At 35.9% G+C, this 25,183-nt stretch overlaps 1 protein-coding gene across 1 annotated transcript; it reads left to right on the forward strand.

Moving 5' to 3' along the window:
* The first annotated feature begins 14,123 nt into the window (after window positions 1-14,123).
* On the forward strand, window positions 14,124-19,364 carry LOC140432286 (uncharacterized). Its single transcript, XM_072520106.1, has one exon. It carries the CDS (start codon window positions 14,124-14,126, stop codon window positions 19,362-19,364), a length of 5,241 nt encoding a protein of 1,746 aa, XP_072376207.1.
* The last annotated feature ends 5,819 nt before the right edge of the window (window positions 19,365-25,183 follow it).

Raw genomic sequence — 25,183 nt, forward strand, 5'->3', positions numbered from 1 at the left:
ATTATTAAATTTTCAGGTATTCTAGTACTAAAAGGTACTCTTATTTTATGTCGGTAGGATACACCGTTTTCGAGATAAATCGACTAAAATTTTTTTAAGTTAAATTCATATTTTTTGTACTAGTTGGCTTTAAACTGTCAACAGAAGTATAATCTACGTTTTTCATTATCAAATTTTTGTCAGTTCGTGAAGTTTATCTTATAGTTGTTACTTTTTGGCATTCAAATACAACAATTTCAATTCAACAAAAACGATTTTTACTAATAAACAATACGTTGATATACACTCCGTCTAAAAAGTATCGCATCACCTATGAAACTGCAAATTTTGTATTAAAAATAATTTAAACCATGGATTTTTTATTGTTGTTTTTTGTTTGTTTTTTAAGTACGTAACAAGTATTAAAAGAAAAATCCAGAATGTACGGAAAACAAAGGTTTTATTTAATTTATTTCATAAATTAGAGGTAAGCGCACAAACAGCATTGAATAAAAAAAATAAAAATCAAAAGTATCTAATCACAATTTAGTAAGACGTATTGCCTTCTCTAGCTCTTATAAAATCTATACAACGTTGTGGCATACTTCCAATTAATCTTCTTAGATAATCTTGATTGATATTATCCCATTCTACGGTTAACAAATGTTGCAGGTCCTGAAGATTAGCTGGCGTCACATTACCAGATCTCACCCTTCTGTAAAGATGGTCCCAAACATGTTCTATTGGATTTAAGTCCGGGCTGTGCGCTGGTCAATTCAAAACTTGTAAATTTACCTCTTGAAGGTGCTCGGTAACGATTCTTGCGACGTATGGGCGTGCATTGTCATGCATTAAAAAAAGTCATTACCAATACATGGGCCGTAAGGAACAACATGCATCTCCAAAATTTCTCCATTGTAGTTATCAGCAGTTAAGGATCCTCCATCTAGCTGTACCAATTCGGTTTGACCCCTAAGAGATATTTTGCCCCAGAGCATAATAGATCCTCCTTCAAAGTTTGTCGCCGGTCTTGGGTTGCATTGAAAATAACGCTCGCTATCTCGTCTATAAACTGTATTCTTCGATCCGAAGTGTATAAACAAAATCTTGACTCATCCGTAAAGAGTATGTTACCCCAGTCGTCGATATTCCAGTTTACGTGCTCTCTTGCAAATGTTAGACGTGAGTTACAGTACAATGACCGCTACCATCCAGTAAGTTCCACCACGTGGATTCCAACACGGGGCTACCGCTTGAACATTCTGGACTAAATTGCGACGTATTGAACAGCAAGATCAGCAATTAATAAATTATAAAAACACCATGTTAAAATCAATATTTTTCAGTCTGATTAATTAAAAGTCTGATTTAAAATTATAGTCTGATTTAAATTATTATTGTTGTTACTAAAATCTTTGTCAGTCGAAATAAAAGTTTTAATTGTGAAGTTCAGTTTTTAAAAAAGTCTTTTTCCCAAGAACATTCATAATTGGCGCAGAGTCAGTACGGAAGTGGAAGAGCCTTTATAGATCCTCGTCACTTTTAAGTGTTTGTCCACTGTTCCAAGAACCAGCCCCAGGGAAACCGTCTGCAGAGTTCACCCCAGGGAATTAGAAGTTAGAAGAAGCCTTCAGGAGCAAAGGAATGCACATCGGCATCGTCTTTATCCTGTAAGCGATTTAATTATTACTTAGAATTAAGAAGATTAGATTTTGAAAGAATTTTTAATAAATCAGACTCCTCTGAGTCCTTAGATTGAATCAGAGCTAAATTAGAAGATAAATAAAACAAAGATTTGAATAGATTAACAAAGATTAAAGTAATTTAAAAATATCTCCTCTAAGTCCTTAGATTGACTTTAGAGTCAGATTTAGACAAAATTGAATAGCTTAATAAATACTATATATTAATAAATATAGAGATTAATAGATAGAAAATAAGTAGATTAAGATTTATATATTTATATATTGATTATTGAAAATTACTATACCGATTTGACTATTGACTATATATTATATTGAAAATTTTTAAAATATGGCAGTTCCACAATTTGACGTTAAAAATTTATGCATTCTTCCAAATTTTGACGGAAATCCAAATGAATTACATGAATTTATTAAAGTTTCTACAATACTTCTAAACCATTATTATGACAGACTTAATGCAGCTAATATACAAAACAAATTTTTGCTTCATGGTATTATCAGTAAATTAACAGGTAGAGCCAAGGAAGTTATATCTGTATATGGATGCGAAAGTTGGGACGAAATAAAAAACACATTAATTCAAAATTTTGGAGACCAGAGAGACGAAAATTCGCTTACAAGGGATCTAGTAAATTTAAGACAAGGCTCAACAGAATCTATTATGCATTTTTATGAAAAAATCATGGGACTTTTAAGCTGCATTAATAATTACCTAGAATTACATACCATAAATGCCGATATTAAAAGGAGCAAACAAGAATTTTTCCGTCAACAAGCTCTTACAACATTCTTAGCAGGCCTACGAGAACCAATGGGCTCTGTTATCAGAGCAATGAGACCAGGAAGTTTAGCCACGGCAATACAATTCGTACAGGAAGAAAATAATGTTCGATATCTTCAAAAAAACCAAATAAGTCAACCTTCAACATCAGGAAGAAGCGAAAATTATCAAGAACGCCGACCTCAGAGACAGCAGATGCCTACACAAATCCAGAAACCATTGTACCAACAGACAAATTTTGCACCTCCACGATGGCAGCAACCAATAAGACAATTCTATCCGCAGAATCAGTTTCAGCAACCACATCGGCAACAAAACTTCGATCAATTTAGACAAAATTCAAACCCTCCAGCATTCAGGACCCAGAACCAGTCAAATGTATGGGCACCCAAACCCGGACAGTCAAAGCAGTCTAGACCAACACCTATGAGTGGAATATCAGAAACCACAACCAGAGGCCGTCAAAATTTTACACCAAATTACCGAGCGCAGCCAAAATTCACCGTAGAAGAACTTTACAATACACAATGCCACGGAGATGAGCAAGAAGAGAATGCCAACTACAATGATTACTACGAACCTGATTACGACAATTTTCTACAAGATACATATGAAAATCAACCAACCGAGTACGAAGAAAACGTAAATTTTCGAGAGGACCCACCAGAAGCAATCGGAACGTAATTGAACTTCATTCATTTCCCGACAAGAAGGAGCTACCCTACATCGAAATCTCTAAGCCTTCTTTACGACTTTTAATTGATACAGGATCCACAAAGTCATTTCTTAACCCAGAAATAGCTTCTTCATATTTTCCAAGTTACATAAAACATGAACCCTTTGTCGTCACATCAATTTTTCAAAACTATTCCCAAAAATATTGTGCCGAAATTCCTTCATTTTCAGAATTTAATTCTGACAGCAAAATGAAATTTTACCTCTTCAAGTTTCACAAAACTTTCGATGGTCTTATTGGCCTCGACAATCTAAAACTCTTCGAAGCCCAATTAGACTTCCCTAAATCGCTTCTAGTTACAAAAGATTCTACAATCCCCATTAAATATGACGAAACAAATAAAACACAATTTTATTCCATTCATTTGGAAGCAAATTCTATTAGCCAAGTGAAAATTCCTGTCAAAGAAGAAAAAGGAACCATCATTATTCCTACCCAAAAAGTACAAGGCGTCGTAGTACGAGAAGCCCTTACTAACGCCGAGAACCACCTAGCCTGGACCGAAATTGCCAACTTCACGTCAGAACCCATTCATCTTTCTCTTATGGAACCACTCGAAAGCAATAAAATAGACATTCAAGATTTCCATATATATTCCATGGAAACAACCTCCGGAGCAGGCTACAGACAAGATATCGACGACTTAATTAAAACCGAACATCTTAACGAAGAAGAACAGGAACAAGTTCGCCACCTATGTCGAAAATTCTCCGATATATTTCACCAACCAGACACTCCTCTCAGCTTTACTAACGAAGTTAAACACCACATCAGAACCAAGGATGAGGAGCCTGTATATACGAAATCATACCGGTATCCGTATGTGCAAGAGGAAGAAGTAAAGAAACAAATCTCTTCAATGTTAGAGCAAGGGATCATTCGACCAAGTCAATCGCCATGGTCCTCGCCTATTTGGGTCGTGGCAAAGAAACCAGATTCATCCGGTAAAATAAAATGGAGAATAGTGGTAGATTATAGAAAGGTCAACGAGAAGACAATTGACGACCGATACAGAATTCCTCACATTAGCGATATTTTGGACAAATTGGGAAGATGTCAATATTTTACGACACTCGACTTAGCAAGCGGATTTCACCAAATCGAGATGGCTGAAGAAGACATTCCCAAAACAGCATTTAATGTGGAAAATGGACACTATGAATATTTAAGAATGCCTTTTGGACTTAAGAACGCTCCGTCCACGTTCCAATGTATGATGGACAACGTATTGAAGGGACTTCAAGGAGAAATATGCCTCGTCTATATGGACGACGTAATAGTATATTCAACATCACTACAGGAACACATAGTAAATCTCACAAAAGTATTTCAACGGCTAAGAGAAGCCCGACTAAAAATCCAAGTCGACAAATGCGAATTCTTAAAAAAACAAGTTAATTTTCTAGGACACGTAGTCACACAAGAAGGCATAAAACCGAATCCAGCGAAAATTGAAGCAATAGAAAAATATCCAATACCGAAAACAGCGAAAGAAATAAGAGGATTTCTTGGACTACTGGGATATTACAGGAAGTTTATTCGAGACTTCGCAAAAATCACAAAACCTCTAACAAGATGCTTAAAAAAGGATGCAAAGATCGAACATACACCCGAATTCGTAGAATGCTTTGAAACGTGCAGGAAATTATTAATGAATGAGCCGTTATTGCAATATCCAGATTTTTCCAAACCGTTTAACCTCACAACAGATGCCAGTAACTTCGCTATCGGTGCAGTACTTTCTCAAGGACCAGTTGGCAGTGATAAACCAATTTCCTTTGCTTCCAGGACACTAAATGAAACCGAAACCAAGTACTCCACAATAGAAAAGGAAATGTTAGCAATGGTGTGGGCAACTAAGTATTTTCGACCTTACCTATTTGGAAGAAAATTTAAAATACTTTCAGACCACCGTCCTTTGCAATATCTATTCTCCCTAAAGGAACCCAACTCCAAACTAGTACGTTGGAGATTAAAATTAGAAGAATTTGACTACGAAGTAATTTACAAAAAAGGCAAAGCTAATACAAATGCGGACGCACTCTCTCGAATCGAAATACACACAAAGGAAACTAAGGACATCGATTCACAAATTAAGGAAGTCTTTGATGATTTAGTAGACATGGAAGACGATGGATGGTCAACGACTAATAATCCAGATGCAGATCGAATAATCGACGAGATTGTAGAAGAAAAAGCAACAGAATTAATTCCAGAAAACATCCCAGAAGATACTGTTGAAAACGAAGATCAAAACATGGACGAAGACGGAAATGAAACAATACATACAGCAGTAGAAAACCCAATTCTTGGTATACCTATTTCGGAAAAACCACTTAACTTCTACAATAACCAAATTATAGTCAAAATCGTCAACTACAATCCACGACCTCCAGCAATTATACAAACCTTTCCGAATACAAGACGTTATCATATCCAGCTGTCGAAAGATCAGTTAAAAGCTGATACCATAAAAATTTTTAAGGAACATCTCAACCCGAAAAAGAAGTATGCAATTTTATTTGAAGCAGAAGAAGAAATTTTTGCAGAAATTTGCGAAATTATCAGGAAAACTTTTAAACACAACGCATATGACTTAGTAAAGTGCAATCTTTTATTGGAAGATGTTAACCTAGAAGAACAACAAAAAGAGATTATAAAAAACTATCACGAAGGAAAAACGAACCATAGAGGAATAGCTGAAACAGAAAGTCAAATAAGGAAACGATATTACTGGCCTAATATGAAGAAGGACATAGAAGATATCATAAACTTTTGCGATATATGTCAAGAAAATAAATACGACAGACTTCCTCCCAAACCAAAATTTATGGTTACACCAACTCCCACTAAACCACTGGAAATAGTTCACATTGATTTATTCCAGGCTGATGGACAGAAGTTTCTAACCATAATAGACGCATTTTCGAAGTATGGGCAAGCCTACCCAATAAATGGAGGAAATGCAATCAATGTACTCAACGCCCTATTGATTTTTATAACACATCATGGACTCCCAACAATGATAGTAGCCGATAATGGTACGGAATTTAAAAATGGAGTAATACAAGAATTTGTAGACTCTCATAAAATCTCAATCCACTATACAACACCAGAGAATCCGCAATCCAACGGGATGATTGAGAGATTTCATTCTACGTTAATCGAACATCTTCGAATCCTAAGGAACACCAAAGCAAAGCTCTCGATTAAAGAACAAATGCTATACGCTATAATTGGGTACAATAATTCCATACATTCAGCAACGAAGTTAAGACCCATCGACATATTAAACGGACATATCGACGCAAAAGATCCCTTTGACGTTGACATACAGAAAGTAATACTGAACAATTATATCCAAAATCATAGAGAGATAACAAAGGAATTATATAAGGAAGTAAACCAACAAATACAAGAGAATAAAAATAAAGTCATTGAAAATAGAAATAAATCGAGACAAGACCCTATTACGTATAAACCAAGCACAAAAATCTATACACGAAAAACAGTTACCAGAAATAAATTACTTCCGCGATATTCCGCAAAACATATAAAAAGAAATAACGAAGTGACTGTAAAATCATCAAAAACTACAGTTCACAAGGAAAACATAAAACATCAACCTAAATCAAAAACTAATTCTAAACCGTCCGCACAGGATCACCCTGACGATGAGAGAAGAAGAGAAGATCAAGGACCTGAAAGACAACCCAGGATTAATTCCCTTCAACCTGGGACAAGCAAAGATTCATACTAGTACACACGATTTCATATACTTTTTCAAACTACTACCAATAAAAGAAGAATTTGACAGAATTGAAACCAGTACGACGCAAAGACCACAGCAGTTCAAAATAGACTTAGCCATTACCTTTTTCGTGTATTATATTTATCCTTCATTTTCTTGTCCTATCTTATTAATCTTAACTTATCCGTCCAAACTTATCTCATCAATCTTCCGCCCAGATACAAATTCAAAACCCCAATCCAGAGTTACATTAATTCAAGGACAACCATCCCAGAGCAACCGCTAATGCTTCCCAAAATAAGGACCATAGATATTCAAACAGCGATTAAATTCAAATCATTAAGGATTTGAATCATCAATTCTCTAAGGAAGATGAACATCTAGAGACAATTAATCCGAAATTATGGAACCATAGCTATAACCATTTTTGGATGACTCCTTTATATATCTTTATTACAATAATCTGCCTCTATATATGTTACAGGTATAAAACAAATAACAAAAAAACCTAGCGACGAAACTCCAGAAGAGGCCAACTCAACAGTTCTGTTCGTCCCTCACAAAACTTCTTCAGGGGATGGAGTAGTTACAGTACAATGACCGCTACCATCCAGTAAGTTCCACCACGTGGATTCCAACACGGGGCTACCGCTTGAACATTCTGGACTAAATTGCGACGTATTGAACAGCAAGATCAGCAATTAATAAATTATAAAAACACCATGTTAAAATCAATATTTTTCAGTCTGATTAATTAAAAGTCTGATTTAAAATTATAGTCTGATTTAAATTATTATTGTTGTTACTAAAATCTTTGTCAGTCGAAATAAAAGTTTTAATTGTGAAGTTCAGTTTTTAAAAAAGTCTTTTTCCCAAGAACATTCATAATTCGTGCTATACGATGTTCCCTTGTAAGTCTTGGGGCATTGCTAAAGCTTTGTGCCCTCCAAATATAAAACTTGGCAGGACCCCGGTCTTCCTACCTTTCGGCATACGACCATTAGTGATACCACTACCCTTACGAGTCCGACACCAAAATGAAGGTGGCACGCCACGTACACAAGGCACGTGTCGTGGGGCTCCACCTCCACCCTAGTACCTATGTTGCGATTACCTCACCTATCCGTTATCCCCTCCCACAGGCGGACAGGTGACTTAGGCAGAGGAATTTCCACATCGCACGTAGACAGGTCGCCGTCGAGGATATCTCCTCTACCAATCTTAAATCTCTAGGCGGGTACGTGCCAGGACACCGACACCACGATTGGTGGTGTAAGGTCAAAAGAGGTGTGTACGGGCCCAGCTCGTTAAACCTCGCCTGGTTCTCTTGGAATGAGAGTAGAGTGGTCCCCGAGAGTCTCGTCTCGGATACTAGGAGTGTAGACCGTTGACCTTGACGCCTAAACGTCCGAGTGCGTTTCTACAAACGCGACACCTCAAGCGACGGCTCTCCACCTCTCGATTCCTACCCATTAGTCGCCTCTTACGACAGGCAGGGCCTTCTCGCCTCGGCCGTATTCTTATCTCCGCGAGCCGAACGGTGAGGGTCTCGGAGCAGTGGCAGCTACTCTGGCCCTAATTCCAGACTGTTTTAAGATGTGCCCAACAGTTTTTGAAGACACGTACATTTCGAGTTCCTTGACCATGACAAGGAGAACAGTTCAAAAGATCCGTGTGTGTCAAAGGGCGATGGAGCGTGCTATGTTAGGCGTTTCACTACGAGACAAGATCCCAAATCGCCAGCTACGACAAAGAACAGGAGTGGCTGATGCAGTAGAGAGAGTAGCAACACTGAAATGGAACTGGGCAGGTCACGTGGCTCGAATGACAGATAATAGATGGACAAAGAGGATACTGGAATGGAGACCAAGAGATGATGCCTACCGAAGCAGAGGTCGTCCACCAACACGTTGGACTGACGATCTAAAACATTGTCATAGGAATTGGATGCAAGAGGCACAAGATCGAAATAGATGGAAAATTATGAGGGAGATCTATGTCCAGCAGTGGATAAGCGAAGAATGAATGATGATGATGATTACATTTCGAGTCTCGGCTAAGTCATGTTGAAGTTGACTTGTAGTCACATGTCTTCGACGCAATGCCTGAAGGACTAAAAATCTATTGTCAACACGGTAGTTGCTCTTGGCCGACCTGTTACAGCTCGTCTTTCATAAAGACCAGTTTCTCGGTACCTTACTACCACTCGTGATACTTTCGACTGATTTACACCCACTAAATTTGCCACATATCGCTGAACCCTTCCGTCTTCAATGATGGAAATTATTCTAACCACTTCATCTATCGTTAAATTTAAATTTATATTGTCACGACCTTCCATATTCTATATTTAATACGCAATTTTAAATTAAACGCAAACTGTATACTGTTAACAAAAGTAAAATAAAGACTGATAATATAAAAACCAGACAAAATAGTTATTAACATTTTTTTTCTTAAACAGTCCCTAAGCTGTTTTTACAAATTTCTTTTTAATATTTATTCTAGCCTTAATATTCTTAAGGGCCAGAAAGAAATAATTTAAATTAACCAAATGCTGTCAGAAATATTTGTAATTTTATAAGTGATGATATACTTTTTTGGCGGAGTATATATTTAGTTTATTGCGATTGCGAAGTGAGCAGTAAGGTATATACGCTGAAAAATTTCCCGATTAAGAGAAAGAAGTTTAGTGTTCCCAAAAATAATAAAACAGGGCGACAGGGGCGACATAATGATGAACAGTAGCACATAAAAATGTTATTTTAATGGAAGATGAGGAAAATTTAGAAATTGGCGTTCGAAGACTATTTGCCATGTATCCCACAATGTAAAAATCTTCCGCAGGAAACATCTTACAGAACGAAAATTTAAATATCATTTTTATTTCACAAAGGTACAAGTAATACTACAAGAAGATTTTCCTTCTCTGTTATGGTTACAAAATCAGAAAAATCAAAATGAACATTTTTTTAGATACATTTTGTTTTGCGACTAAGCTACATTTACAAAAAATGGAATTTTTAATTGCACATATTAAATTATTAATAATTAACATAATGCACATTATTATTTGTACGTTGGTAATAATCCCCACGTTGTTCAAGAATTTAAGCATCAGCATATATTTAGCATAAACATCTGAATACGAGTGGTTGACGATTATCTACTTGGACTCGTTGAATTGCTTGCTAGTTTAAATAGTGCTGATTATTTACATTTCCTGCAAAATGTTTTACCTGATTTGTTGAATGATGTGCTTTAAAATATTTAGCAAAACTTGTAGTTTCTACATAATGGCTGCCCGGCCAACTATAGCAGATGTACGAGACTTTCTTGGTAATATCTAAGTAGACCGCTGGATTGGAAGATATGGTCCAGTTGCTTCGTCACCAAGGTCGCTGGATTTGAATGCTTGCGATTATTGTATTTGAGAATATATAAAAGCATTTATTTATTTCATTCTGATGCAAAATTGTGCATAACTCTGGCTAAGGATACAATATGCTTGTAACGAATTTAGCAATTCGTTCAAAAAATTGAATTTTTGCAAGAATTCGGCGTTCTCTAAGCAAAATTAACAATTTACACATAGAGACTAACAGTCATCATATTGAGCTTTTTTACTATCTACCTGTGATATTTGTTCTTTTGAGGATAATCGAAGTTCCGTTCTGTTAATGAAAAACGTAGTTTATACTTCTGTTGACAGTTTAAAGCCAACTATAAAGTGTAAACTTATAGTGCAAAAAATATTAATTTAACTTTCATGACGAAAAAACGAAAAATTTTCAAATCGATTTATCTCGAAAACGGTCATATCATCCGACATAAAATAAGAGTACTTTTTAGTAGAATACCTAAAAACTTAATAATCTAGTATCATAAATACTTAAAAGTTAAAGACAAAAAAGTTATGCGTTAAAATAACCGTTGACCTACCCGAAACGGACGCCTATGAACGGTACTAGAAATTAAAGCAATTAAAGGAATCTATTCAACTCTGGAGGATAAATAATCGTACAAGTTTTCGTTTTTCTAAATAAAAGCGTTCTAAAGTTATTACAAAAAAACTACTTAAAAGGCGTCATCTTCAAAGAGCTCTAGCTCCCTTAGGAATCATTTTTGGACTAGGTGAATTGGGTTAAATCATCTTAAAATTATCTGAGGAATCTCCAGTTTTCGTTTGTCAGGAGAGTTGCTGGACACCCTGTATATCAGGATTTGAAAACACAGAATACAATGGACTATCTATACGTATAAGCAATAGAATATCGAAATATATCAGGCAATATAAAACAATAAACGATGGACTCCATATTATTAAGGTATATATACCCACAACGACAGTTACAACAATATAGAAAACGTCTTGAAAAAAATCTCAGTAAAATTCCATAAAAAGAACCAGTATATATTATGGGTCGACTTTAACAAGGTCGGAAATTAACCACATTTGAGAGATATTGTCGGGTCATTTAAATTGGGCATTAGAAAAAACCGAGGAGAACGTCTCCTATAGTTTGCTAGTGAAAACAATCTAGTAATAACAAATACATTTTATATACACCACCCAAAAAAGCTCTCAATATGGACTATCTCGAATTAAGAACATAAAAATCAAATTGACTACATACTTGTACGGAAATGATGGAAAACCTCAGTATTAAATGTAAAAGCAATCCCTGTAGCATACTGTGGAGCAGATCATAAACTGCTAAAAATGAACTGCAGGGTTAAACTACATACAACTAGAAACATACATCACATAAAACAGGTAGGGGTAAATAATATAGAATTCCAGATGAAACTGATAAACAAAGAAAAACCACAAATATTAGAAGATATAAATAAAACATGAAATGAAATAAAAGGCTGGATATATTCAGCGGAAAAAGAGTGCACATTGCATAAAACCCAAAAGAACAATTATTGGATGTCAGGGAAAAGCTTAAAGTTAGTGGTAAAAATAAGAGTTATGCTACAACATAGGGTCAGTACACCATAGATGAACTACACCCAGTAAATGAACACTTAGTTCTATTTTCCGTTAAATTAAGACGATCCGCTTCTAAAAACCGTTTCTGTCTCTGTCGTGTGGCCAATCAACTTGTTCCGTACGCGTTCATTCAGTAGAAGCGCTGAAAAATCTGTTAGCTGTTAGTCTAATCTTGCCATTTGATGTGTGTTGTCCATGTTTGAATGAAACGACCAGGCGCAATATTTTGTTAAGGTAAGCCAAAAATTGATGATTTATAAAACTATGAAATCTGCATTTATAAAGGGTGTTTGACATGTTTTGTAAAAATTAACTCTTAAAGTAGGTATCTTTATGAAGCAAACTTCCAAAGTAAAATACTTATGACATATGAGGTGGTTTTCCAGTAAATGAACGGTGTTCATCCGCTACTCTTTTTTTGTTTATTCACTGGAGCCTTTGTCTAAACCTTCTTTTTCTTAAACAAATTGGCACCAGTACCATTATGGCATTTTCAATCATTGTAAACTATATCCATTATATTTTCTTCTTTCTGGATGGAGAAATATTATTTGCATTTCAAGTATACACATGAAGATTTGATTAAAGCTGTCGACGAAATTACCAGCGGTAGTCTAAGTTTGAACAAAGCATCCCTTGCATCCAAATTAGAAAAAAAGTACCTTTTAAAAGAAAAATGGGTCCATCATCAGTTTAAACTCCTTTTGAAGAAGAGAGGTTGGAAAGTTGGATTTTGACAAAGGCAAAATTGGGGTTCCCAATGCACCCAAGCAATGTCATGGATGATGTACCAAACATTCTCAGAGGCGCTGCAAGACCAAACAAGTTTATCAATGACAGACCTGGTGAAAAATGGCTACAATTCTTCTTGCAGAGACACCCAAACATTGCTAAAAGTAATACAGAAATAATAACAAAATCGCGGGCTTCAGTTACAGAAGAAGGCATTCGCGAATGGTTTGCAGAACTGAACGAATTTTTGGAAAACTCGAACTCAAATTGGCTGATTAATTATTGTCAAGTTCTGAGAATTCACTTGTCTGAAAACTACATGTTTTTGGGAAACATTTGTCAACCCAAACACAAAAGAGTCCTTAAGGAAACGTACCCATTCTTTGTGTAGAAAATTTAAAATGCCACTTTAAGCTTAATTTACGGCTATTCACGGAGGTCCTAAGAACAGAAGAACCACCCCAATGGATTCGCGTACATACATATTTTGTTTCGTATGATCGGCGACTCTACAAGAACCTCTCATCGTGAAAAGACGCAAGCAAGCCAGCATCGGGTGTGCATCCCATTTTTACCCTCAGACCTTAGAGACTCCGAGCGAGGCCCAACCACAGACAAAAGGTAAGTGAATCTCATATAGAATTGACAATTAGATATTAAATCTGCCAATTGTTATTTGAATTGCATTTTATTTTACATATCTATTTACGAACATTTGCTATTTTTCGCTAATTTACTTACAAACAAATTATTTCATTTTTTTTCGTTATTATTATTTATCGATTATCATTTAACCAGCGACCTCATTAAGTTTTATACAAAACATTTGGCCACTTCGAGCGAGGATGATAAATAATCATTTTTTTTTTACTTTGATTCAATTAATTTCATTGTGTTTCAATTAATTCATTTTAATAAATTGTTTTTTTTTCTTTTCAATTTAACTTTAATTCGGTCCTTCGGCATCTTTTTAAATTTAATTTACATAATTAAATTTGGTCATATTTACGTAACAATTTTTAAATTTATTTTGACTTTTATAATTTATAATATCAATAGGTATTTTTATATTACACATTTTGACTTATATTACATATATTAATTATGTATATATATCACTTTTATGATTTATTAACGTTGTATTACATTTTTACATTTTTTTTTGTGTTGATTTTATGAATTATTTTTATTCTACTTTTATCACTCTTTCCAACTTATTCTCTACGTCTTGCATAATAATTTAAACACAGTTCTTTTGATTTCTTTTGTCGATATACCTTTCGTTAGTTAGCTTTTTATCGATACTTCACTTGTTTGTTCAGAATTTTGTCTGAAACCAAGAAGAGCATTTCTCTTCTTTCAATCTAAGGCATTTCTTTAGTGTTCGATTTGCTTAGTTTTGTTTGCATTGTCCTCTTTTTCGTTTCTTTTATCTTACAATGTCCAGCAAAATAAACAAAGCCAACTTGGCGCGTCAAACAGCGTATTCTAGACTGAGGGAAGCCCATGAGGCAGGTATTCAAGCCTCAAGGGATGATACTGTCAAATCGTTATTCTTAGCCAGGGCAGAGGAAATCGATGCTATTTACCAAGAATTCCATACAGCTCACAATCTAATCATCGGATCAATAACCGATGAGGAATTTTCAGAGCAAGATAAGTTTAGGGTGGCCGCCGATCAGGCATACTACGGAGTAAAATCCATCAAGAGTGATTTTTTAATTAGGGATTCGTCTTCTTCTTCGAATATCTCCTCACATTCCAATGCACAATCTTCAAGGCCTTCAGTTAGACTTCCAAAGCTTAATATACCCACATTTTCAGGCAATTTTCGAGATTGGCCTAGTTTCTTTGACCTATTTAACAGTTTAATTCATCACAATCACGATTTGTCCGATGTGGAAAAATTCCGGTTTCTTATTACGTCTATTAGTCAAGAACCTTTGGCTCTTATTAAAGGCATTCCCCTGACCGATGCAAATTATCAGATTGCTTATGAGATTCTAGGGAAAAGGTATCAGAATAAACGAATTCTTGCTACCCAATATTATAACGATATTTTCAACGCTTCGGTTATTAAAAATTCCACTTCTTCTAATTTAAGAAATCTCTTAAATACTTTCACGGAAAATGTTGCTGCTTTACGTGTTCTTGATTTCCCGGTTGAGCAATGGGATTTCCTATTATTCAATATGTTGTCGAACAAATTGGACAATAAAACTCGTACAGATTTTGAATTAGAAAACAGTCGAAGCTGTGACATTCCCACTTACAGGCAATTGATTTCATTTCTAGAAAGACAATGTATAGCTTTGGAATCTGTTCAGTTTAATTCATTAACCCTTTCTACCCAGTCTCACTCGCGATCATTTGCTCATCATTCTAATAAAAAACCGTTTACATCTAGTTTCGTCAGTGCCACCAATCGAACGAAGGTAGCTTATCAAGGGGGTAAATGTGTCTTGTGTTCTGATGTTCACCCTTTATATAGATGTTCATCCTTTCTCGCTAAAACGACGCAAGAACGTATCTCGTTAGTTAAACGCCATAATTTATGCTTCAACTGTTTGGGTACATCTCATCCCGTCGTGAACTGTAATTCTTCGGGAACATGTAGGGTTTGCCAATCACGACATCACACTGTTCTTCATTTATACCCAAGTTCCAACGAATCTTGTTTATTCAGTCAACCGCCTCCTCAAATTCCAACTTCTAATGAGAATCACAACCCTACATTAGAGACGCCTCAAACCTCAACGTCTAGTTTTGCGCCGACGTCTCTAATAAACGCTAACCTTTCCACACAATCACGTTTAACATTCTCGTCTGTATTATTATCAACATGTTTGATACACATTAAAGATGTCTACGGTAATTTTCAGAAAGTTCGTATCCTACTGGATACAGGCTCGATGGCTAATTTTATTTCAGATAGTTGTTTTCGGCGCTTAGGTCTTTCCCGTAATAATTTATCAATCCCAGTGGAAGGTCTAAACGGAATGTCGACGTGTACCACTCAGGGTACCACGTTCTGTCATATTAAACCGTGTGATCGTGACGGCCCGATCTTCTCGTTGGACGCAATCATTGTGAAAAAGGTGTGTTCAAATCAACCTAAGGTATTTATCAATCCTCACGATCTTATTCATATACGTGATCTGAAATTAGCAGATCACACATTCTATCAACCCGGTCCGATAGACATGCTGATAGGTGCTGAATTAGTTCCTCTCTTTTTAAAGTCTGGTCGAATTCTTGGCGAACCAAACCAACCTGTCGCTTTAGAAACCATTTTCGGTTATGTGCTACAAGGGCGAGTCTCTACGGATCTTTCAAATTGTAATTTTACCGCTTTACATACGTCTATGGATACAAACATAGATAGTCTTTTACAAAGGTTTTGGGAAGTCGAAAATATATCTAAACCTGTCATTTTGTCCCATGACGATCAAGTTTGTGAAAATATTTATAAGGCATTTACTTTCCGAGAGTCAACAGGCAGATTTTCTGTTCCTCTACCGTTTCGACAACCCAATCCTGTCTTTTGCGATACTTATTCTCAAGCATATCGTCGTTTTTGCATGTTAGAGAATCGTTTTAAGAAAATTCCGGATCTCAAAGAAAAATATGTTGAGTTTATGAATGAATATATTACTTCCCAACATATGGTCCCGGTTCCTGAATCCGATTTTAAATCGCCTACCTCGTATTATTTTGCTCATCACGCAGTTTTCAAAAAACAACTTGTTAATTCGTCTCTTGTTTCCAAAATTCGTGTTGTCTTCGACGCCAGTCTACGTGACGTTCGAGGTGTGTCTCTCAATGATACTTTATATACAGGTCCTAAGCTTCAAAAGGACATCTCTTCGCTTTTACTTAATTTTCGATATTTTCGTTACTGCTTCACGTGCGATATAAAGCAAATGTATCGACAAATTAACGTAAACAGAGAATTTTGGAATTATCAAAGAATTCTCTGGAGGTCGGATTCTTCTAAACCTCTCCAAGAATACTTTTTACGTACTGTTACGTACGGTGTTTCTTCTTCACCTTATCTCGCATTAAAAACCTTACAAGAGTTAGCTGAGTCGGCAGAGTCTCGTTTCCCTAATGCTTCACAAGCTTTAATGCGACATTTTTATATTGACGACGGTCTATTAGGAAGTGATTCTCTGTCATCTACCCGCTCTCTACAGTTAGAGCTCATTCAACTTTTAAAGCTCGGGGGTTTTGAGCTAGGCAAATGGGCCAGCAACCATCCCAGTCTACTCCAAGATTTTGGCTCCGATATTCTGACATCTTGTTCGTTTGATAAAGAGGAACCTTCCGTTATTAAGGTGCTAGGCCTGAAATGGGACCCGTCGACTGACGTCTTTTCTTATTCTTACTGTCCCCTTGACAAAACTTGTACAAAGCGGGCTATTCTTTCGGAGATTAGTCGTATTTTTGATCCTCTTGGTTTCATCTCCCCGTGTCTTTTAAGGGCCAAACGTCTGCTACAACAGTTGTGGCAATCCAATGTATCTTGGGATGATGAACCACCTGAACAAATACAACAGGTATGGCATCAGTTTAAAACCGAGTTACCTAATCTTGCAAACATTCAAATCCCTAGACACTTCGGCTTTAATAAATCTTCTAAAGTTGAGATTCATGGATTCTGCGATGCTTCAGAGTTAGGATACGCCAGCGTTGTATATTTCCGATTTAGTACTTCTGATAAATTTGAAACTGTACTTGTGTGTGCTAAATGTCGAGTTTCTCCTCTGAAGACACAATCTATTGCAAGATTGGAACTGTTGGCAGCTGTATTGCTGGCGGATCTAGTCGCCTTCATTAAAGAGTCGTTTAAGCATATCTTTTCTTTTTCCGATATTCATGTTTGGTCGGATTCCACGATTGCTCTTACTTGGGTTAATTCTTCTCCGCATAAATGGAAAACCTTTATTGCCAATCGAGTAAGACACATACAAGAACTTATACCATGTTCTTCTTGGCATTATGTGCCATCTAACCAAAACCCTGCTGATTGTGCTAGTCGTGGTTTGACACCGGCACAACTACTACAATTTTCACTCTGGTGGCGTGGTCCTGATTTTCTTTCGAAGTCAAGGGAGTGTTGGCCCTCTCAAGTTAATTTTCACTCCTCCCACTCCACGGAAATGTTAGAAGAAAAATTGCCCACTGTATTATCATTGATACCGGTCATTTCGGATAATATCATCTCTACTTTACTTTCAAAATTTTCATCCCTGATAAAAATTCAGAAAGTCATGGTTTACGTCTTAAAATTCGTGGCTAAACTTCAAAGAAAAAACAATGCTGCATCTTTCGATTCCCTAAACAGTCATTTAGAGATGGAATCTGCGTTACGATACATTGTTAAGCACGTACAAGCTGACGTTTTTTCGGATATTTTCCTCAAAATTCAACAAAATTCGCTGTTACCCAAACCTTTTCGTAAACTCGCACCCTTTATTGATGAATATGGTCTTTTGAGAGTAGGAGGTCAATTACAAAAGTCTCGGTTGTCTTTTGATATAAAACATCCATTGCTATTACCCAAAACTCATCGTCTCACCGATTTAATCATCGAATGGACTCATCAAACGCATCTGCACCCTGGTTTAAAGGCTATGCATTATTTATTGCTTCAACGTTTTTGGATTCTGTCTCCGAAAAGTGCCATTCATCGCTGTTTGTCGAAGTGCATTCGTTGTTTTAGATGCCGACCTAAATCTTACAACCCCTTTATGGCAAACTTGCCAACTGTCCGAGTTACTCCGTTACGTGCTTTCCTGTATGTTTGTGTGGATTTTGCAGGACCATTCTCGTTATTAATGTCCAAACATAGAGGTGCAAAAACATATAAAGGATATGTTTGTGTATTCGTGTGTACGAGTACAAAGGCCATTCATCTGGAAGTAACTTCAAATCTTAGTTCTGAGTCCTTTTTGGCTGCCTTTCGTAGATTTGTATCTCGACACGGTAAGTGCCTAACCATTAGGAGTGATCAAGGTACCAATTTTAAGGGAGCCAGCAACGAAATCATTAAACTAGCTCAATCTGCTGCTGAGACTCTTTCTATTACCTGGGATTTTAATCCACCCGGTGCCCCTCATTTTAATGGGTTAGCCGAGGCTGAGGTCAAATCACTCAAGAACCATATGTATCGTGTTTTGGGTACACAAATTTTGACTTATGAAGAGTTCTATACTCTTATGACTCAAATCGAGGCAGTTCTTAACTCCCGTCCTTTGTGTGCAGCAAGCTCTGACCCTAATGACTTGCAGGCACTGACTCCTGGTCATTTTTTAGTTTTTGAACCCTTAGTGGATTCAATTCCCGATCCAGATCTAAGCGCTTTAAAGATTAACCGTCTGAATTGTTGGCAGTTAATCCAAAGGATAAGAGGGGACTTTTGGAAAAGATGGTCTAAAGAGTATATTCATTCTCTTCAAGAGCGATCTAAATGGCATAGTCCAACCCCATCTCTCATTAAAGGTTCTCTAGTCCTCATAAAAAATGAACAACAGCCTCCTCTTCGCTGGCAATTGGCCAGAATCATTAAGTTGCATTACGGCACCGACGGTATTGTACGCGTTGTTAGTCTGAAGACAGCTTCAGATGGCATCCTACAACGTCCGGTGGTCAAGATCTGTCCACTACCTATTTGTTAACAACTATATTTCTCTTTATTTCTATTGTTATTATAGTAATAGTTAAGTGTTTGTTTTTTATCCTTATCATTGTAGTTGTTTTTAAAAACATTCGTTTTGGGGCGGAGAATGTTTGGAAAAGTATCAAGACTGAGTTAAATATTTTATTTTTAATATTCAGAATATGACCTTATTTAGTTTTAAATCTTTTATTCAATCATAGTATATTAGCTAAGTATAATATGGCTTTAGTTCATCCTTTAAATTCTCGAACTCAAATTGGCTGATTAATTATTGTCAAGTTCTGAGAATTCACTTGTCTGAAAACAACATGTTTTTGGGAAACATTTGTCAACCCAAACACAAAAGAGTCCTTAAGGAAACGTACCCATTCTTTGTGTAGAAAATTTAAAATGCCACTTTAAGCTTAATTTACGGCTATTCACGGAGGTCCTAAGAACAGAAGAACCACCCCAATGGATTCGCGTACATACATATTTTGTTTCGTATGATCGGCGACTCTACAAGAACCTTTCATCGTGAAGAGACGCAAGCAAGCCAGCATCGGGTGTGCATCCCATTTTTACCCTCAGACCTTAGAGACTCCGAGCGAGGCCCAACCACAGACAAAAGGTAAGTGAATCTCATATAGAATTGACAATAAGATATTAAATCTGCCAATTGTTATTTGAATTGCATTTTATTTTACATATCTATTTACGAACATTTGCTATTTTTCGCTAATTTACTTACAAACAAATTATTTCATTTTTTTTCGTTATTATTATTTATCGATTATCATTTAACCAGCGACCTCATTAAGTTTTATACAAAACAATCGGCGATCCAACTCGCGTTTTCAATGCCGATGAAACTAACATGAAAACCTGCATGAAATCAGGGTTAGTTCTAGATACGACCAGGAAATTCAGAAACCTCTACGAGATTGCTTCTGGAGCCGAAAAGGAGTCTATAACAGTTCTATGTAACTATTCTAGCCGGTGATGTAGTTCCACCGATGGTAATTTTCCCGTATAAGAGGATAGTAAAAGAACTGGCCATTTCTGTTCCTTTAGGATGGGGTGTTGGACGATCTGATACAGGATGGATGACCTATGCAACGTTCTTCGAATGCGAACGCATTTTTTCCTTGGTTGGTAGAAAAGGATATTCAGTTTCCCGTCATTTTATTTCTAGACGGTCATAAGTCCCATTATAACATGGAGCTATACGAATTTTGTATGGAGCACAAAATAGTTCTGTATTGTCTATATCCCAATGCAACACATATCTTACAGCCCTGTGAAGTACGCATTTTTCAACCTTTGAAAGTGGAGTGGAAGGAAGTGTCATGAAGGCACAAGCAACTAACAAGTATCCCAATTACACGCCATAATTTCTGTAGCATATTTAAAGAAGCATTCGATCAGGACTGTAAGCCTGAGACCACTATGAATATCAATCAATAGGAGTATCAATCGGGTTTTAAAGTTGTAAAACAGTTTTTCGACCAAGTCAGAATAATTGAGTTTATTAAGAAATTTAATTCGAAAGATGAAGATAACGAGAAAGATGACGAAATGTATCGGTTTTGGAAATTTTGTAAAATTCAAGCTGCTGAAGATGTATGCGCAAGAATAAGGAATCCATCAGAAGATATAGAGGAACATACCCCTGTAAAGGAAACATTTACTGATTTAAGTGACAGTAACCATTTAAATGGAAATAAACCACGATTAAAGGTTAAAGTACTTTTACTGACGTTTCAATTTCCACTTCGGAAATCGTTCTCAAAATACAAACATTAGTAAATTAAACAAATTTTGTTTTTTTGTTACTTAGTGAAAAATTCTTCTAATGATTTAATTTTATCTGACTCATTTATATTGACAATTCAGACATACATTATACATTTTAAAGTAGACGACTTTAAAATGATATTGACAATATTGTTGAGTTGCGGTAATTTTCAGTAACCATGAATCAATAGATGTATTCTCCGAAACCTTTATAAATAGTTTACCTGTACAAATTGATGATAGATTATACTTAACAGATTCCTTGGTTAAAACTGCTAACGAAACTGACGTGAACTGTAATACCAATGATAAAATGAACAACGTTTTAAACGAAAAAGAGACTGAAATCAACCATAACCTAATAATACATGATGATTTCATCCTAAATACAGTAAATGACGCCAATATTGGCAGAATTGAAAGCAAACTAATTTGTGAAGAGATACTTGAAATGATTATTGAGAATGCCCTGATTTTAAGTAAGGATTTTGATATTTCTCAAACCGGAGAAGCATTTGAGAACGAAAACCAATTTCACAGCGAGAAAAAACTTAATATGATATCAAACATTGTAATTGGCAAACAAAAAAGGAAGCAATATAAATGGTTTGTCACAAAAACATTTGCATTGGCCAAAATAAGAGGGGCAACTGAAGAAACGTAGGACTGTGCAGCCTAAATTTCCTTTTGCAATTACTTTCAAACAAGTGGGTGGAGTACCGTAACGAAAAAGAGCAGAAGAGGATAGAGAAAAAAATGAAATTAAAGAGAAGAAAATATAAAGAGAAATGAAAATGAAGGACGCAAAAGGAAAATTGATTCTAAAAAAAACTGAAGAAGCCTATCAGATAGAAATAACAAAACCGAAAAGAAAGCGCGTTGGGACAACAGAAGAAAGCGTCGAGAAGGAAAAACCCTTAAAAATACTTAAAAAGGAAGTTGTTCAAATAGGCAAAGGGTACTACGTGTTAGTCAAATACCAAAACAAAAAATACCATGGGTTGGTAACAGACATTGAGAACGAAGAATATGAAGTAAGTACTATGGAGCAAAAGCTAGGCAAGACACACAAATGGAGATGGCCGAATGTTCCAGATAAGATATGGTATAAGTATCAGAATATTGTGAAGAAAATTCCAGAGCCTAGCGTTGGTTGTTCTGATGGCTATTATTATGTTTACAATTTGTAATTTTTTATTTTTTGGATGACTGACTATCAAAGAGTAGGTATTATGTTATTTGTATCATCGTTCTATTTTTATCTCAATATCTTATTCTTTTAGAAAAGAAACTGCTAGATATGTTTACTATATTTACGACTTTACTATATTATTATAAGTATTGCAAATTTTTAATTTCTGTCTGACCTAAACTAATATCTACCTCATAATATAGATATATAATAATTGTGATAAGATTCACTGAATTAACTTTTGTTGACTTTTTAAGATTTAAAATAGTTTAATCTACTAGTATTTTTAGCCATATTTATCAAAATCATCAAGCTTATTTCATGACCCAAAGTCCAGGATACCCTTATTTGTTCATTCACTGGAGCACTGACCCTACCACAAAAACAGCAAGCCACACTCAAGAAATAGCGGAACTGAACAGAGGAATAAAAGATATGTACACCAAAGATAAAAACAACCAAATAAATAACGTGTGTCAAGTACTGGAGCAGCATACAAACCGTCATGAAAGGCATGAACTACCTATTTAAAGAAGTTAAATTTTTGTCCAGAAAGTTCAAGCCACAACTTCAAGCCATTCAAGACCATAATGAAGAAGTAAAAACCGACATAGAAAGCATTGCAGAGATGTAAAAATTGAACACAAGAAACATGTAATCAGATCAATAGGCAGGATCAATAAGCTTACGAACAGAAATATAGAAGGTTCTCAACCAACTAAGAAACAAAAAATCACCAGGGATCGATGGCCTACCCTTGGAGACTCTAAAAAGCAACGGGCAAAATTGGCGTAGATGTAATACTGGATAAGTGCAACATAATATGAATCACAGGTGAATGACCCGATGAGTGCTACGAATCAATCTATATCCCTATCCATAAAAAATGATCACTAACCGTATGCAACAATTACAGAACTATTGCCCTTATTTCTCATGCAAGCAAAGTCTTGCTACATTATAATCAACAAACGGCTAAAGAACTTTCTACTCCCGGAGATAGCCGAAGAACAATGCGGATTCGTACCAGGAAAAGGAACACGGGAGCAGATACTAAACACCAGATAGATAATAGAAAAGGCGAGAGAACACAACATACCAATGCTGCTCTGTATCGTAGATTACACAAAGGCTTTCGATTCAGCAAAATGGGATCCTCTCTGGAGTATAGTGGAAAATATGGGAGTACCTAACCACCCAGTTAACCTAATAAAAAATTGTAGGATAAAAACTCAGCCAAAGTTATAATACACGGAATATATTCAGATACGTTCCAAACAAAGAAAGAAACTAGACAGGGCTGCATAGTATCATCATTATTGTACAACACATAGTCTGAATATATAAAGAGAAAAGTACTGGACAAATGGGATAGAGAAATTACTATAGAAAACAGAAAAATCAGCAATCTGCGATCCGCAGGTACGCAATCGGTAAATTTCGAAATTTCGAAGTGGTAGACAGATTTATATACTTCGGCTCCTCCCTAATAACCAACAATGGCGATTGCTACTCAGAAATTAAGCGTAGACCAGCAATGGCCGAACCGCAACAGCCAAACTGATTAAAATATGAAAAGACTGAGAAATACTAAGCTACGATTGGTCAAAGCTATTATTTTTCCCATTGCTACATACACAGCTGAAACATGGACTTTAAAAAAAAATCGATAGCAATAAGACCGAAGTTTTCGAAATATGGGTCTACAGAAGAGTTCTACGCGTGTCCTGGACAGAAAATAGAACCAACCAGTCAATTCTGGAAGACCTTTATATAAAAGACAGACTATCAAAAAAAAAGTAAACCGAGCATACCTAATTTATTTCGGTCACATAGCTAAAAGAGCAAGGACCATGGAACAATTGGTAGTAGAAGAAAAGATAGAAGGTAGAATACTAAGAGCAAGATCTCCAACAAGATGGGCAGACTCTGGTGGGCACATAAAGACTCTGGTCGGAAAATCTCTACATAAAACCGTCCATATGGCACAGGATCGCAGACAATGGAGGCAGCAAGTCAATAATATATAGAGTGTCACCACGCTCTGACAAGGGCTCAAGAAATAAAGAAGGGGAGGAAACCACTTGTATTATGCCGCAAATAATATGCTTATGTTGCTTTTTCCATTTTCTCATTATACACACTCCAGAATTTTTATGTATTCTTCATAAAAAATAGCATGTTTTATATGCTACTTCCAATACTTTTTTGGTAGATCCAGGACTGAGAAAATCTAGTCGATTGATCCTATGAATAGTCTCTGAATAAACTTCGTCGGAAAACAACTTTCATCACAAGTAATAAAACCAGTGGCATTACACTCTCAAGCTATAGAGATTCCTTGCTTAATCGATACAGGTACAAGTATATTATCGCCATGCGTTTGTGGTGAAAAATAAGGTTTTCATCGAAGATAAATGCTTATGACAAAAACCGAGATAGGAGACAAGGGTATGCATATGACTAAAAAAAATAACATAAGGAAAAGATGATAGAATGATATCCATTATTTTTCCCTTAAGTTTATTTCTAGTTACTTTATTTAAACATTTCATTTCTTTCAATGTGTTCCATTTGTTTCATTAATCTTCTGTGTGCTGTATTCGCTGCTAAAATTTATTTACAAAATCTTGACAAAAAGTATGAGGAAAAAGCTAAATCAATACCCGGAAAATATATTAGATGAATATCAGGCATGATTTAGAAACAATAGATCGATGTTCGACTAAATATTTGCGCTAAAATAAATCAAAACCATGTACTACGTATGTGCGATGGAATAAATAGACAATATATGTAAGAACTAATAAAAGAGATAGGCCTAAATAAATTTCACGAAAGGGTCATAA

The sequence above is a fragment of the Diabrotica undecimpunctata genome, chromosome 1 (assembly GCF_040954645.1).
Source record: "Diabrotica undecimpunctata isolate CICGRU chromosome 1, icDiaUnde3, whole genome shotgun sequence".
Classification (NCBI taxonomy): Eukaryota; Metazoa; Arthropoda; class Insecta; order Coleoptera; family Chrysomelidae; genus Diabrotica; species Diabrotica undecimpunctata.

Coding starts and splice junctions, on each gene's coding strand:
- LOC140432286 (XM_072520106.1), top strand. CDS start 14,124: ATGTCCAGCAAAATAAACAAAGCCAACTTGGCGCGTCAAACAGCGTAT.